The 17,024-nt window shown below is 50.8% G+C and overlaps 1 protein-coding gene across 1 annotated transcript in view; it reads left to right on the top strand.

The window, feature by feature from the left end:
- The window catches only part of LOC133524309 (exportin-6), a 28,449-nt gene extending 11,827 nt beyond the window's left edge, over positions 1 to 16,622 (top strand). The window contains exons 11-21 of the mRNA XM_061860244.1: positions 72 to 164; positions 1,942 to 2,116; positions 3,946 to 4,105; positions 4,478 to 4,604; positions 4,856 to 4,996; positions 5,672 to 5,875; positions 6,296 to 6,477; positions 10,971 to 11,162; positions 12,910 to 13,099; positions 15,709 to 15,939; positions 16,191 to 16,622. Of these exons, the coding sequence (XP_061716228.1) occupies positions 72 to 164; positions 1,942 to 2,116; positions 3,946 to 4,105; positions 4,478 to 4,604; positions 4,856 to 4,996; positions 5,672 to 5,875; positions 6,296 to 6,477; positions 10,971 to 11,162; positions 12,910 to 13,099; positions 15,709 to 15,939; positions 16,191 to 16,295 (1,800 nt within the window). The 3' untranslated portion in view covers positions 16,296 to 16,622. The remainder of the gene's footprint in view (positions 1 to 71; positions 165 to 1,941; positions 2,117 to 3,945; positions 4,106 to 4,477; positions 4,605 to 4,855; positions 4,997 to 5,671; positions 5,876 to 6,295; positions 6,478 to 10,970; positions 11,163 to 12,909; positions 13,100 to 15,708; positions 15,940 to 16,190) is intronic.
- The last annotated feature ends 402 nt before the right edge of the window (positions 16,623 to 17,024 follow it).

Below are 17,024 nucleotides of genomic sequence, written 5' to 3'. Positions count from 1 at the left end.
ACCCTGGCATATTCAGTTTCGTTAGGGTTGACCAACACACAATATTCATAACGTACATTATTTCAATGCAGGGTGAGACTGAATGGCAGACATTCCTGAAACATTGTATCGAATGCATCGCTCGAGTGGCGGAGTTGGCGCCCCTCGACGTTTTTACTTGTGTGGTGAGTTTTACGGGTTAAAAGAGAGACAGAGAGAGAGAGGGGTAGGATAAACTTGAGTAAATGAATGAACGATAGCGAAAAGAGTGGCAAAATTAAGTAATATAACTTTCTTTCGACCATGCCATCCTTTCATGGTCTTCATCAGCAGTTATGTACAGTTATATACTTTGTATGGTGCCTTCCGAGAACAAAGAAAGCAGTTACTATATTTAAACATACTCAAATCACAACCTGTAGGCTTATAAATATTCGAAGTTCCCTTGTTTTCTCCAGAATCCAATAAGTTTATACTCTTTAAAACAAAACAGAATTCCAAATCTGTTCAGCCGTCTCCGAGAACTTGGGAAGAATTGAGAATAGAGACACCAAGAAGGGGTTCTAGGTGTCTCCTGTTACATATGATGGCATGTTTGGCAAACTGTTTTCGGAACTCTGAGCACCTCGTCTATGCAGATAACACAAAAATATACAAAGCTGTGTCCTCAGAAGCAGATTGATTTAGATAACTTTTTCCTCTACTGTTCAGATAATAATCTTTTGTCAAATACTGATAAATGTCTCGTAATCAGCTTTAATCGTAAAAATGATCCGTTAGTTTTCAATTACACCTTAGCTGGAAAAAATATAGCCCGAGTATCTTCCATTAGAGACTTGGGTGTTACTTTAGACTCAGAATTAAATTTTAATTTACATATTGATAATATATGTAAGCGAGCTTATAAGAAGGTGGGGATGATTCTCAGGATCGGACAGCCCTTATTATTCTATTCCTTTGTTAGGAGTATACTTGAATTTGTTTCTGTTGTTTGGACGCCTCAGTACCAAGTCCATATTGATCGTCTGGAAAGGATCCAAAATATTTTTCTAAAATCACTCTGTTACAGAATTTTTGTGTTCCTTCCCTTGATAACCGAAGACACTATTTAGATATAATATTCTCGCCTTCTTGAATACCTATAATTACGTATTTACTATTTATACTTTTACCTTAGACCTCATTATGTTACTAAGTTAATTAGTATTTTTAACTCCCACATTATCCTTATTAAGTATCATTTGTATTCGCTTTGTTCACATATGTGGTTGCAATAGTGCGTTATCTTAGTTTAGTATTATGTCACTACCTGTGAGTTCCTATAATTGGCTTCCTGTATCTACTATATTTTTCTATGTTAATGTCACAGCTGTTGGATCTCCAAAAAAAAAAAAATCTTAAAGGAGCGATAAAATGTCCGAATCTTTTAGAATTAGTCACTTTCAGTTGTCCGCACCACCCCCTACGTCCTAGATCTCTGTTTTATATCAGCTTTTCCCGCAAGAATTACTCTCGGCACACTTTTTTCAGACGAGTCCCTAGTTATTATAATAAGTACCTACTTGATATTGATACTTTTCACACTTCATTGTCTAGTCTCAAAATGATACTTAAACGTAAATTGTTTTAGTTCAAGTACCTATTTCAAATAATTAAATATAATACAATGTATAAATGTAACTTTCCGGTTGTTCTAATACCTACCAGATATTAGTAATAAAAAAAAATACAACCTATTACTACTTATTGTATTTTTTTTCCTCTGAAGACTAGTAAATCGAAGTTAGGTATGGCTCATGATTTCATTTTCTTTATGCTGTTAGTATGTATGTTAACATTATGTACTTAATAATGAACCTCCAGGTCTATGATTCTTAAGTATGTTAAGTTCTCTACATTGTACTCCATCCATTTGTATATGTGTTTGTGTTCTAAATATATTAAAAAAAAAAATTTTTGCAGCTGGAGCGCTGGCAGGGCCTGGCGGGCGTGCACGCGCGCGCGGCGGGGCGCGGCGGCGGCGCGGGAGCCGCGGCGGGCGCGGGCGGCGCCGACGGCGAGCGCCTGCTGTGCGCGCTGCTGGACCTGGCCACGCTCACGCGCGTCGCCGGCCGCCTGGCGCCCGCGCTGCTCGCAGGTACGTTGATATGGCGGGGTCTGGCGGGCGGGCGCGGGCGGCGCCGACGGCGAGCGCCTGCTGTGCGCGCTGCTGGACCTGGCCACGCTCACGCGCGTCGCCGGCCGCCTGGCGCCCGCGCTGCTCGCAGGTACGTTGATATGGCGGGGTCTGGCGGGCGGGCGCGGGCGGCGCCGACGGCGAGCGCCTGCTGTGCGCGCTGCTGGACCTGGCCACGCTCACGCGCGTCGCCGGCCGCCTGGCGCCCGCGCTGCTCGCAGGTACGTTGATATGGCGGGGTCTGGCGGGCGGGCGCGGGCGGCGCCGACGGCGAGCGCCTGCTGTGCGCGCTGCTGGACCTGGCCACGCTCACGCGCGTCGCCGGCCGCCTGGCGCCCGCGCTGCTCGCAGGTACGTTGATATGGCGGGGTCTGGCGGGCGGGCGCGGGCGGCGCCGACGGCGAGCGCCTGCTGTGCGCGCTGCTGGACCTGGCCACGCTCACGCGCGTCGCAGGCCGCCTGGCGCCCGCGCTGCTTGCAGGTACGTTGATATGACGGGGTCTGGCGGGCGGGCGCGGGCGGCGCCGACGGCGAGCGCCTGCTGTGCGCGCTGCTGGACCTGGCCACGCTCACGCGCGTCGCCGGCCGCCTGGCGCCCGCGCTGCTCGCAGGTACGTTGATATGGCGGGGTCTGGCGGGCGGGCGCGGGCGGCGCCGACGGCGAGCGCCTGCTGTGCGCGCTGCTGGACCTGGCCACGCTCACGCGCGTCGCAGGCCGCCTGCGCCCGCGCTGCTCGCAGGTACGTTGATATGGCGGGGTCTGGCGGGCGGGCGCGGGTGGCGCCGACGGCGAGCGCCTGCTGTGCGCGCTGCTGGACCTGGCCACGCTCACGCGCGTCGCCGGCCGCCTGGCGCCCGCGCTGCTCGCAGGTACGTTGATATGGCGGGGTCTGGCGGGCGGGCGCGGGCGGCGCCGACGGCGAGCGCCTGCTGTGCGCGCTGCTGGACCTGGCCACGCTCACGCGCGTCGCCGGCCGCCTGGCGCCCGCGCTGCTCGCAGGTACGTTGATATGGCGGGGTCTGGCGGGCGGGCGCGGGCGGCGCCGACGGCGAGCGCCTGCTGTGCGCGCTGCTGGACCTGGCCACGCTCACGCGCGTCGCAGGCCGCCTGCGCCCGCGCTGCTCGCAGGTACGTTGATATGGCGGGGTCTGGCGGGCGGGCGCGGGTGGCGCCGACGGCGAGCGCCTGCTGTGCGCGCTGCTGGACCTGGCCACGCTCACGCGCGTCGCCGGCCGCCTGGCGCCCGCGCTGCTCGCAGGTACGTTGATATGGCGGGGTCTGGCGGGCGGGCGCGGGCGGCGCCGACGGCGAGCGCCTGCTGTGCGCGCTGCTGGACCTGGCCACGCTCACGCGCGTCGCCGGCCGCCTGGCGCCCGCGCTGCTCGCAGGTACGTTGATATGGCGGGGTCTGGCGGGCGGGCGCGGGTGGCGCCGACGGCGAGCGCCTGCTGTGCGCGCTGCTGGACCTGGCCACGCTCACGCGCGTCGCCGGCCGCCTGACGCCCGCGCTGCTCGCAGGTACGTTGACATGGCGGGGTCACCGTGTACACAGTATCTCTGCTGTTAGCTCTCTGTTATTTACATACTATTGTGTAATTGATAGCTGTTGGTTCTCCGAATAATTAATAAATAAATATCGCGATCAGGCTTGCGGCGGGTGGAACTAAAAGATTCTTGAGGCGCACTAAAATCACAGGCTCGGAAACTCGCATATTTTATCCACCCAAAATGCTAGTGACACATTAACTAGTATTTATTTAAAAATGCATAAATAGTGTGCGATTCGCAGATGCGGAGCCGTGCCGCACGGCGCACGGCGCGGACGGCGCGGCGGCGCGGGCGGCGGCGGGCGCGGCGCTGGTGGAGCGCGTGGCGGCCGCGCTGGGCGGCGCCGCGCTCACGCGCCCGCACCGCGCCGCGCATGCGCACGCACACGCCCACGTACAAGTGTGAGTAGATATAAACTTAGTAGTAGGAGAGATGGTATTTAGGTAGTTAAGTTCTTCATTTTTGACTCACTCCTTCTTTGCACAAATAAATGTTCTTGAGGCAGTCTGCAATTTTTTTAAACTTATTATTAGATCATTTCTCACTATGTCATGTCAAAGTCGGCGCAGAAATTTCGCAAGTTGACTAGAGTTTTATTGCATCAAGATATCAATCTATCTATCTTATTTTTTAAAGACAGAATCAATCATCATTTTTTCTTACTTAATTAAAAGTCTCTTAATGCCCTTTTGGCGTGGCAGCATGGAATCATGTCGCTGTCGCTAGTGCCCCCTTAAAAATGTATATAATTAATTTTATTAATTATGTTATAGACACGCGGAGATGTTCGCCTGCATGGGCGCGTGGTGCGTCCACGCCGCGGCATGTGGCGTGCCGCAGCACACCGTGGAAGGGTTGCTGGCCGCCGCCGTGCCTTTCCTGTTGCCTCACGAACTGCCCGTGAGTTCAATATTTAATTACTACAGCGGTCGGGACAAAAAGGGTTGCCGGCAAAGTAGTTATAGACATACAAATATATATAGTTTACAATGCTGCGTAGACTCAAATCGGTGCAATAAAGACGGAGTCTAGAGCATTCGCCTCGTTTTGTCGAATAGTGACGTGATCAAGGTGACGTTTACGATAAGACACAAGATTTGTTGAAATGAGAGGTAATTGACGACGGGACAAAGACTGTGTTACTGTTTTAGGAGCCGCCGCTGCTCTGTCACGCGGCAGCGCACTTGCTGCTGAGCCTGTCCAAGAACGTGAAGTTCACGGGCGACCCGGTGGCGCAGGCCGGCGATCTCTTCCAGCACGCGCAGCGCTCGCTGCATTATCTCGAACCAAAGGTAAGTCTTCATCGTGGCGTTAGAATAAGATAGGTGCGTATCCTATATTTTAAGACTGTTTGTTTCTCAAAAATAATAATAATAAGTATATGTAAATATATTATCCTTTACGCTAGGTTTCCCTGTATCTCCAGCGTCAATTCGTTGCCTATGGCAGGGCAGGCATTACACAAGGTCACAATGTTTAAGTTAGACCAAGTTAAGTTGGCAGCGATTTTGATAGCCCAGACGGTGCACGTGTTATATTAAACCTCATACTTCTGTGAAATTATCATGTTTACTTAACACTTGCACCTTCTGGGCTATCAAAATCACTACCTACGTATCTTGGTCTGACTCTAGATATTTATTGTATTACTATACAATTTTACAGTAGGTACATATGGTGCTATTTTACCGCACTAGTGCGAAAATTTGCATATTACTGTGTCGAACATTTAAAGGGCCATATGTACTGTAAAACGTTGTACGATACATGTGCGAATAGGTAATTCGCAACTCGTGTCGATTTAAAACACTCGTTTCGAATTTCCTATTTCTTGCACTTGTATCGTAATGTACTAATACATATTTCTACTAAAATATGGATTAGTGCGCGTACTGCGCGTGCGTGTATTTTTATTGCGCGTGTCTTGTGTGTATTTATCAAAGGTAAAAGTAATAGTCGTATTGTAGACTGCAGGCGTAGTCCGCGAGGCGCTGCTGTGGCTGTGCCTGTCGCGGCTGGGGCCGGGCGGGCCGGGCGCGGGCGCGGAGGCGGCGCGCGCGCTGCTGGCGGCGTGGACGGCGCCGCTGCCGCACGCCGGCCCCGCCGCCGCGCTGCCGCCGCTCACCGCGCTGCTGCACGCCAACGCGCACGCCAACACGCAGGCCAAGAAGGTGATTGAAAATCTCCTATTTAAAATAACATACACATCTTCACATTGGATGCGTGATAACCGCGTAAATGAAAGACACGCTACGGTAGCTCAGTTGAAAGAACGACTCATCTCAGAAAGACATAAGCTCGCAGGTTGGTACAGTCAAGGTTTTTTTTTTTTTTTTTAAATTTATTTAGAAAACAAACAGCCTTTTACAAATATGTCTAAAGTAAATGAACTAAAAATAGGCCTAAAGTTTCCTACATTACTAAGAAAACTATTACATGGAAATGTAAATTACGCAATTATAAATTACCGGTTTAGTTGTGTGCTACATGCAAGTAAGTTAAGAAAACATACAAAAGTATGAAAAATATGACTGGAACCAAATTGATCAATTTCTAGAAAACAAAATTTGCCGAACTTTGTTCTTGAACAGGTGATAGCAGAGGGCATGGGCGGCGCGGCGGAGACTGCGCTGCGCATGCTATGCGAGCCATCGTGCGCGAGCGCCGAGCCCGAGATCACGGAGTTCTTCCTCGCGCTGTTCACCGCGCTCCTGCCGCAGCTCGGCGCCTTCGCCTACACCGCCATCGACGTGTTCCTCGACGTGGCGCAGAGGTGAGACAGACATTATGTACGAGCGAGACAACGTGCTCCTCACGCTGTTCACCGCGCTACTTTCGTAAGTCAGTGCAGCGGTCTCCAAACTACGGCTCGTAAGCCTGCCGATTCCGGCTTCTTGAAGTACAAATTCCATACAATCAATAATTATTATTATTATTTATTTCCTTTATTTATTTTTGGTCTTAGGCTAGGTTATTTATAATATGAATATAAAAGTAAAATATAAAAACACTTACAAAACAATACAAAATATATATAAACACATTATAAAAAACCTAACCTAGGGTGCCGCCAGCAGCGGGGCAGGGCCCAAGCTGCCGGTGGTCAGGGCCGCAGAGAGAGGAACCGGCGGACTATCCGCGCCGTGTCCAAGATCACCGCCTTCTGCATCTGACCCTTGATCCAACCACCTAGCGAGAGTCTCTCAAGGTGTTGGTCGAGACTCTTCGCTATGAGACCATTCGCTGAAACGACTATCGGGACAATGATCGTCGAATCAACATCCCACATGGCGGTTATCTCGTGAGCCAAGTCTAGGTACTTACTGGACTTGTCCTTCTCGGCTTTCATGAGATTCTCATCATGGGGGATGGTGATGTCGACGAGCACGGCCCGGCGTTGCAATCGATCTATTATCACGATGTCAGGCTTATTGGCTACAATAGTCCTGTCAGTGATAATAGATCGATCCCAATAGAGCGTGGCACGACCATTTTCGAGAACTGGCGCAGGTGAGTACTTGTAGTACGGTACTTCGCGGCCCACAAGGCCGTATAGAAGAGCAAGTTGCTGGTGAATAATCCTGGCTACGAGATTATGTCTGTGCAAGTACTCGCCGTTAGCAAGATGAGAACAACCGGAAATTATATGCCTGAGTGACTCTCCGGGACGGCGGCATGCCCGACAAATGTCGACCGTACCGTCCTTCAGGATATATTTCCGATAGTTGTTCGTCATCATAACTTCGTCCGCAATTGCACAGGCAAAACCCTCGGTTTCTCCGAAGAGGTCCCCGAATCGTAACCAGTTCACCGACGCGAGCAGGTCCACGTCGGGTCCCGTGAGGGCCTTGTAGAACCGCCCGTGTAGCACCTTACTCTCCCATGCCGCCTTGCGATCCGCAGTACTTAGTACCACAGGTTTGCGCCAGTTCTCGTTTGCCAAGGAGAGCGGCGTGAGGTTCCTGTCTACTGCCACCACATCACGATGCATCCCACACTCGTTGTTAAGGAAATAATTCCTGAGATTGCACACCTCGCGGTTGTGGAGATCTTTGGCGTTTAGGAAGCCGCGACCTCCACACTTCCGTGAGATGTACAATCTCATAACTGACGAGCGTGGGTGTAGCATACGGTGTGTGGTGAGCAGTAGTCGGACCCTCCGATCCAGGGCGTCCAGCTCGGTCTGAGTCCACCTTAGTATGCCAAAGGAGTATGTGAGTAGGGGCATTACCGAGGCGTTGAAGGCGCGCACTTTGTTGCCTCCTGACAAAAGACTGTTAAGGACTTTTGTGAGCCGACTGAAAAAGCGCTCCTTCACCGACTGTCTAATACCCTCGTCCTCAATACCCAACGACTGTGTCATACCAAGGTATTTGTAGGTTTCTGATTCAGAGATAGATCTGAAAGACATTGTCTCAGATAGTTGTAAATTTGTTGAATTTACAACCTTCCCCCGCTGTACATGCATAACCGCACATTTATCGACACCAAATTCCATGTTGATGGCACTACTGAAGACTTCGGTGGTTTTCAGTAGCTCCAACAAGTCTTGGCTATTTGGTGCAAATAATTTGAGGTCATCCATGTACAGAAGGTGAGAAATGACTTCACCCTCTCTCCGAAGCCGGCAACCTAGTCCCGTATCCTTCAGCAGAGTGCTGAGGGGATTCAGAGCTAGGCAGAACCACAGGGGACTCAGACTATCACCCTGGAATATTCCTCGCTCAATTCTTATAAAATCCTGCGGGCCAGGGCGGTCATCCCCGCCACCTGGTTGACGAAGGACTGTGGTCCACTGCCTCATACACGCGCTTAAGAAGGCTCTTAAAGCTGTATCAACTTTATACAGCTCTAAGACCCTCCCCAGCCATGAGTGAGGCACCGAATCATAGGCCTTCTTGTAGTCAATCCAAGCGGCAGAGAGGGCCCCCTTAGTCCGCCGGATTTGTTGGCAAATGGTCATGTCTATGAGGAGGAGCTCTTTAGTACCACGGGACCCAACCCTACATCCATTTTGAGCGGAGGCCAAAATGTTGTTAGCGACAATGTGCGCGTTTATTTTCGATCTCAAAATGGATGTAAGGAGCTTGTAGAGTGTAGGCAAGCACGTGATGGGTCTGTAGTTCTTCGCTTCCGTGGTACTACCGGACTTATAGAGCAGGAAGGTGACACCAGTTGTTAAGGAAGGTGGGAGAGAACCAAGCTCGAGGGCTTGTTGAAATTGTGCTGCCAAACGTGAGTGCGAGCATCGGAACCATTTTAGCCAGAAGTTGTGCAATCCATCCGGCCCAGGGCTTTTCCAGTTCTGGGCCGTGCGAATGGCACAACTTACGTCATCGGGGCTGATGGTGATTGCCCCCATAGGTTCGATGGACTCGCACTCACGCTCGACAACACTCATCCAATCCTCCTCGGTGTGTTCGACAGGCACTGACCAGATGCTACGCCAGAAATCAGTCATGGCAGTAGCTTCTGGCGATCGCGTGTCGGACGCACGAAGGTTGGTTTCCTCCCACTTTCGGTATACCTTCCTTTGATCACTCTGAAAAAGACGATTCTGCTGGAATCGATCCACACGCTTTCTGTAGCGGCGAATACGGTTTGCCCATGCATACACTTTCTGCTTAAGAAAGTCGATGCGCTCCGTGAGATTGGCAATATAGTCGCGGGGCTCAATACCCGTCCCCGCGAACGCCTGATTCACAAAGCGCATTACTCGGGGGCGGTGGTTGCCCCCCCTGAAGCAGATCAGCTTTGCAATGAGAGTCCTAAACGAGTTGATACGTCGCTCGATCCGTATTTGCCATGCGGGGGCACCTCCGGCGGTCCTAGGTGCACGTTCAGCGTCCGGGAACTTGACTCGTGCAACACGGCACGCCGCGATGGCTCCGCAATACATGATCGCGTGCGTATCATCTAAATCTTTACTAGCCCGCAGATATGGCTCTAGTAAAGCGTTTAGGGCTGCCATTAGCGCTAGATTGCGTCTATTCATAGGCAAACGTGGTAATCGTGGCCTAGTGTTGGGTGTGGACCGATACTGCATAATCACCTGTTCCAGAGTCCTCCTCAGTTGCTCATTGGCTGTACTACTCACACTCTGCGCGAACTCCTCCTCCTCGTCGGCACTGAGATCCATCCGCGGCGCCCCCGGTGCCTGGTCGGGTGCCGGCACCGGATCCGGCGACGTGGCGGGCGGGTCCCGCGCCAAGGTGGAGGTTGAGCGAGCAGAAAGAGCCTCCAGGCGGAGCCGTTCAAGTGTCGAGTCATCCAACCGCTTTAGCCGCTGGATGACTCGCACCTGATCCGATAGTCGTTGCGCAGTCACTTCGATGGTCGGTTCAAGAGCCTGAAACAGAGGCAGAATTCGGACACGATACGCGGATAGTTTAGTTCCCCCCTCTGTAGCCCCATAGTAGGCGCGCATGACGTTCTCATTCATGGATTGAGACCATCGCATGCGACGCACTACACCACCGGCAGCGGGAGCCATGGGCGGGGCAGGATGTCCCGCAGGCCCCAAGCGTGCCGGCTGCGGTGGCCGTCCCCGTCGCGCAGGTGGTCGTGGCGGCGGCGGCGGCGACCCGCGCTCGTCGCTCAACTCGCTGGTGTCGGGCGCGGTGGCGAATTCATCGCCCGACGACGATGGCAAGGAGACGGACGAGGCGGGCGAGGGTGGTGGGCGTGCGTTGGTTGTGGTAGACGCTTGTGAACGCGTTTTACTTCTTGTTATCATTTTCCCTTTTTTTCTGTCATTCGACCATTGTTCGACGGCTAATAGTTTTGTACAATATGTACATTTTTGCGGTCGCGTATCCTTAAGCGAAGTGTCGCATTACAGTCAAGATAATTCCGCAAAAAACAGTACAAAAGAAATTATTTATTATTATTATTTATTGTTCGGAGAACCAACAGCTATAGATTGTACAATAGTTATATATATAGATAACAAAGAGCCAATTATAGGTTCCCAACGGTAGCAACAGGTTAACAGATAATTGGTGGTTAGCACTAGATTTTTTTTTTTTTTTACAACGTGTTACCACTAATATTTTTAAATAATAATACTTATTATATTATATACTGAACAAAGAAACCAAAACTTATTAGTAATCTTAATACGTTAATCGATACAATAATATGCCAACACATACGACTCGCTCACTCAAGTAATTACTCTAGCTAGACTCGTAAAAAACTAACCGGGGCAAAGATAGTGGCATGAAGTTAAAATTCTGTAATATAAACGCGAGTTTTTGTTCGCAGGGGCGGCGGCGAGAGCGGGCTGGAGCGGTTAGTGGAGTGCGTGCGGCTGGGCGTGGAGGCGGGCGGCGGCGGCGGGTGCGGCGGCGGCGTGCGCGAGTCCGCCGTGCTGGCGCTGCTGCACCAGCACGCGCTGCCGCGCGCCACGCACCACGCGCCCGGCCTCGCGCGCGCCGCGCACCGCCTGCTGGCCAGGTACGGTGTACTAGCGTCTAGTGGAGGCGGGCGGCGGCGGGTGCGGCGGCGGCGTGCGCGAGCCCGCCGTGCTGGCGCTGCTGCACCAGCACGCGCTGCCGCGCGCCACGCACCACGCGCCCGGCCTCGCGCGCGCCGCGCACCGCCTGCTGGCCAGGTACGGTGTACTAGCGTCTAGTGGAGGCGGGCGGCGGCGGGTGCGGCGGCGGCGTGCGCGAGCCCGCCGTGCTGGCGCTGCTGCACCAGCACGCGCTGCCGCGCGCCACGCACCACGCGCCCGGCCTCGCGCGCGCCGCGCACCGCCTGCTGGCCAGGTACGGTGTACTAGCGTCTAGTGGAGGCGGGCGGCGGCGGGTGCGGCGGCGGCGTGCGCGAGCCCGCCGTGCTGGCGCTGCTGCACCAGCACGCGCTGCCGCGCGCCACGCACCACGCGCCCGGCCTCGCGCGCGCCGCGCACCGCCTGCTGGCCAGGTACGGTGTACTAGCGTCTAGTGGAGGCGGGCGGCGGCGGGTGCGGCGGCGGCGTGCGCGAGCCCGCCGTGCTGGCGCTGCTGCACCAGCACGCGCTGCCGCGCGCCACGCACCACGCGCCCGGCCTCGCGCGCGCCGCGCACCGCCTGCTGGCCAGGTACGGTGTACTAGCGTCTAGTGGAGGCGGGCGGCGGCGGGTGCGGCGGCGGCGTGCGCGAGCCCGCCGTGCTGGCGCTGCTGCACCAGCACGCGCTGCCGCGCGCCACGCACCACGCGCCCGGCCTCGCGCGCGCCGCGCACCGCCTGCTGGCCAGGTACGGTGTACTAGCGTCTAGTGGAGGCGGGCGGCGGCGGGTGCGGCGGCGGCGTGCGCGAGCCCGCCGTGCTGGCGCTGCTGCACCAGCACGCGCTGCCGCGCGCCACGCACCACGCGCCCGGCCTCGCGCGCGCCGCGCACCGCCTGCTGGCCAGGTACGGTGTACTAGCGTCTAGTGGAGGCGGGCGGCGGCGGGTGCGGCGGCGGCGTGCGCGAGCCCGCCGTGCTGGCGCTGCTGCACCAGCACGCGCTGCCGCGCGCCACGCACCACGCGCCCGGCCTCGCGCGCGCCGCGCACCGCCTGCTGGCCAGGTACGGTGTACTAGCGTCTAGTGGAGGCGGGCGGCGGCGGGTGCGGCGGCGGCGTACGCGAGCCCGCCGTGCTGGCGCTGCTGCACCAGCACGCGCTGCCGCGCGCCACGCACCACGCGCCAACCGCGCACCGCCTGCTGGCCAGGTACAGTGTACTAGCGTCTAGTGGACTGTAGTATGCACTACCACTGCACACCCAATGGACTAAACATACTTGAGCTGTCAGAATATAAACTCAATTCTTTAATTTCAGACGGCAGTGTTCGGCCTCATACAGACTATGAAGTGTAAATAATACAATACTTGACTTACAAGAAGAAATATTAATGACAATTGTGTTACTGTTAAGAAAGTCTTGTAGTTAATAAACACGGATTTTGCTTTGAAATGACATAAATCACAACAATATTGTAAACAGGCGGTATTCTTTTATTGGTCATGTTTTGTGCTATCGCTAATCCGTTGTCTACTTATGTTTTGAGTTATTTTAATAATAGATGATTCCCCCTTAATAATTTTATAGTATAAGTAGCTTTGGAAAACTAACCCTATCCCTATAGTGTGCGTGGCTTTTAGCATCTCCAAAACTGAACCATATCGTCGGTTGACTTGGACAAACACCATACTTATTATGACCTTTTTTTTCAGTTTGCTCATTCACCGCTGGCGCTACTTCTTCCCCACAAAGTGCGTGGGCGAGGAGGAGGAGAGACTGCAACAGTTCCGGGGCGCGCTGTCGGCGCTGGGCCGCGCTCTACTGCAACCCGACATAGAGCTGCTCAGGATTAACATTAATGCGCTGGAGACACTTAATACCAAATGGAAGCTATACCACAAAGTGAGTCGAAAATAGATGTGTCATGAACTTGAATTTCAGTTTGCTTATTCATCGCTGGTGCTATTTCTTCCCCACATAATGCGTGAGCCGGGAGGAGGAGAGACTGTCGGTGCTGAGCTTTTTACAAATGCAAACGCGTAGCGAAGGGTCGTAAGTTTTGCCATCAGATTTACATCGTAACACTAGCTCATATTTGACAAAGACGACGTCAAGTTAATTCAGTACCATCTCTCGCCTCACTTGTTGTAGAACTTAGATCATAGAAGGTTTCTTAATACGTCGCCCGCGCATAATTGGTGTTTTTTTTTTTTTTAATTTATTGAGAAACAAACAGTCTTAATATAAACATATGTGCAACTTAGCTAATAGCTATGCATTGATTTCATTATAGACCTATAGTTTCCTAATTTTAAATTTCGATGTACAATTGAAAAAATAATAATAGTGTAAACTTATAGCGTACATAACAAAAGCGTAAATGTTTATAAAATATATTTATATAGAGAGAACTGAGAAAATACTTAAATCACAGGTACCTATTATCAGGATGCTGTAATTTTTAACCGTTATTTTAGAAAAGAATATACTGTTCTTTTAAAGAGGCCTAATGAAAAATCTGTTTTAAGTTTTATTTATTACATTATAGTTTATACTTAAAAGTGCATTTTAATCAGGTTCTCACCTTAGCAATAACTAACTAAACTGCAATATAATCAAATACATTCAAGTTTGCAAAAACATTTTCCTTAAAAAAATCATTGCAATCTTTCAGTTTCCTGAAAAATCCAAGTGTTTTAATAGCACAAATCACCATCTACGCCGTATTTTTTTTATTTGTAGTTCCGTTACCCGTGTTATTCACGGATTTAAAGGAAATAGATAGCGATTTTTAATTATTAATGTATACAGTTGTAAAGCTTATTTATAAGTGATAAGCTTACGATACAACCTAATAAATATGGTTGTTCTGGTTTCCAGAATTCCTTATAGCAATCGGAAAAATGCCGTAAAAAAACACGTCAAAAGTACGTTCCCTGTTCATGTCGTTTTAAATGCTATTTATTTCTGATCATATTAAGGATATCAGCCTTGCACACTTCAATAGCTAGGGGGGGCAGACGCCGCAGAGGGGCATACATTGTATGTGAAATTTGACCATACACCAATGACCAGACATTTTTCATGTGTACTTCATGTGTTAAGATTTTTTGAATACTTTTTGGACTCACGAGGTCCTCGTGAGCTCAACTAGATGCCTGATATCCTTCTATCTGCTAACACGAGATCATGATTTTTTTGACGTTTTCTTCAGTAAGGACGATAGATCGGCGGTTTTCGTGGTGTTCGTATTTAGTTGATGTTCTCCTTATGTTAAACTACTTGCACCAGCGGGTAATTGTAGAATACGGAGAAGTAGAGTCCAGTGGCGGATCGTTCAAAGAACTCGATTCCCACCGGCTTGTCTAATATCAGCCCGTTGAGTACTTTCACGATCAGTTCATGGAGAAAAGGAAAGCAAAATTAGCGCCGGGTTCCCTACGAATATTTGTGACGCCCCGCCACTGGTAGAGTCCCCCAATTTTCCCGCTAAATAAATGTGCATATCTTTAGTGCACATTTTTTTCACAAGGAAATACTTAGCAACGGGGTCACTTTCAGGTTTCTCAATTGAAACAGTCTGGCCACCATGAAGGCCACCATGAAGCTCATACACGACCATATAATTAATATTGAGCAAAAAAGTGGCCCATAGTCGGTCATCAAAGTGAAAAAAAGAGCCAAGTAAATGTAGTTTTTTTTTATTTAGGGTGCCGTAGTCAACTAGGAACCGTTATAGTTTCGCCATTTCTGTCTGTCTGTCCGAGATGGATCAATAAGAACATAGTCGTAGAATAAAAAAAAAATATCAGGGAGGTATTCCCTACACAGCATGGCCCGACATGCTCTTGGCTGGTTCTTTGTCGCCTACGGTGAATAAAAAATGTATGGAGACCAGTTTGATGAACTTTCTAAAAAATAGTTTATCGAATACACGAACATTACATATACACACATAATAACACATGCTTTTACATCTTTAGATATGGCTTAGATGCTCATTAAAGTGAAGTATGGTGCCGGTTAAAAAGACAAAGGAAAGTTCTATTATCTCGAACACCACAATACTTTTACTAGACCTATAAGTTCATTTTCTAAATCAGCCTAAGGTGCTGTCGGTGGTTAGTAGGTTATCCATTAATTACCAGACGCCCTATATTTGATCTTGACTGTACTACTCAATGCAGTAGTTTTTGTATTTACTCAGAGTATTCAGTACACAAAATATCGATAGCTGTAACTTTTTCGACTTGTCCTCTATCTAGCGTCGCGACGCCGCGCGGTTTGGCCAATCACAGCGCGTCTGGCCATAGCCTCAGTAAAGTGGTGGGGGAAATTTGGACACAGCGAGACTCATTGAAATTATGCCCGGTTATAAATCTCCTTACTTCTTAAATCTATGCTGTAGAACATGTTGCTTTCGTATTAGTATTATACCAAAAATCGTCTGCTATAGACGCTAGGGTCAATAGTAATAGAAGTGTTATGATATGACGGCGTTGTCTTTACAGCCGATCTTCCGTTCGGAGTTCCTCGGCGAGTTCCTGTCCGTGCTGCTGGCCGGGCTGGGCGAGGGCGGCGCGCGCGCGCTGCTCCGCGACGAGGCGCTCGCGGCCGCGCACGCCATGGCCTGCGTCGACTTCAACGCCTTCCGCCTGGCCTTCCTGCCGCACTTCCTGCGCGCGCTGCCCGGCCTGGCGCCCGACCACCAGGCGCAGCTCGCGCAGTTCCCGCCGGACACGGTCAGTGTTCCTGATGATGTAACCGAGTCACCCAAGACGCTCACGGCCACGGTTGCCGCTTGCTTCGCCTTCAGTTGTCTTTCGCATAGCTTTAGTAGGCTAGCACTCCTTATGCTTACTTACGTTCAAGCTAAAATTAAATAATAGCGTATATTTTTCTAAATTAAATACCTTACTTGTAGACGTTGTTACCGCGCTTAGTTTCCAATACCTTTTCGAACCAAAACTAATTATTATCACTCTACCTTCAGGACCTACCAACGTTCACCCAAAACATCCAACGGCTGATGAACGACGTCAACTGCTACCGCGCGTACAACGCGTTGTCCGGCGCGCCCAGTGCTATGCTGTCCTAGCGCGCGCCCGACGTCACCGATCTGCAGAAAATCGTCGAAAACATTCAGCTACTGTGTGTCACGGTTGCCGTGGCGCCGGACAGTCCGGACAGGGGTATTGCCTAGAAAACTTTCCAAACATCTGCGAGTCGCGTACGACGCAACATGCTGTCCTAGCTGACCTTACCTGGGGCCTATTGCATAAGAAAATACAAGCTATTACATGCAAAGTGATTTTACATACAAATTCACCAATAAAATTAGCTTGTATTATATTATGCAATAGGTCCACGACCGATGACGATCTGGCGGAACTGGGCGAGAATCGGTCAGGGGTATAGCCAAAAAGTATTTAAAAGAAATCGGAATATTGTAAAGTTCGGAAAAGTTGAATATTGAATTTCACTTTGTCATGAACGCTATTGCCGCTATAGCGGAAGATTTTTTTTGAATAAAAACGGACGTCATTTTACCATTTGAACGACACGGCTATCGTGTGTGGTGCGTCATCCTGAACCTTGTCAGAATGCACGAAGGTTGATATTGGGCTGAAGCCGCGCGCGTCAGTTGACGGCTTTGGCGGCCAAAGGGCTAAATCAGTCGCGTGTTTAAACTAAACCACTAGTCACTGCATGAATGTGTCAGTCTCCGCCCCCAACATGGTTGCATTAAGGCAGGAATTGGGTACCCATATAATGTTTTTTGCGTTTGTACAAAATAAATAAATCGTCTGTCTGGGTTGTTTCATAT

Source organism: Cydia pomonella, chromosome 13, assembly GCF_033807575.1.
Source record: "Cydia pomonella isolate Wapato2018A chromosome 13, ilCydPomo1, whole genome shotgun sequence".
Lineage (NCBI taxonomy): Eukaryota > Metazoa > Arthropoda > Insecta > Lepidoptera > Tortricidae > Cydia > Cydia pomonella.
This window is presented reverse-complemented; position numbering and strand designations above follow the sequence as displayed.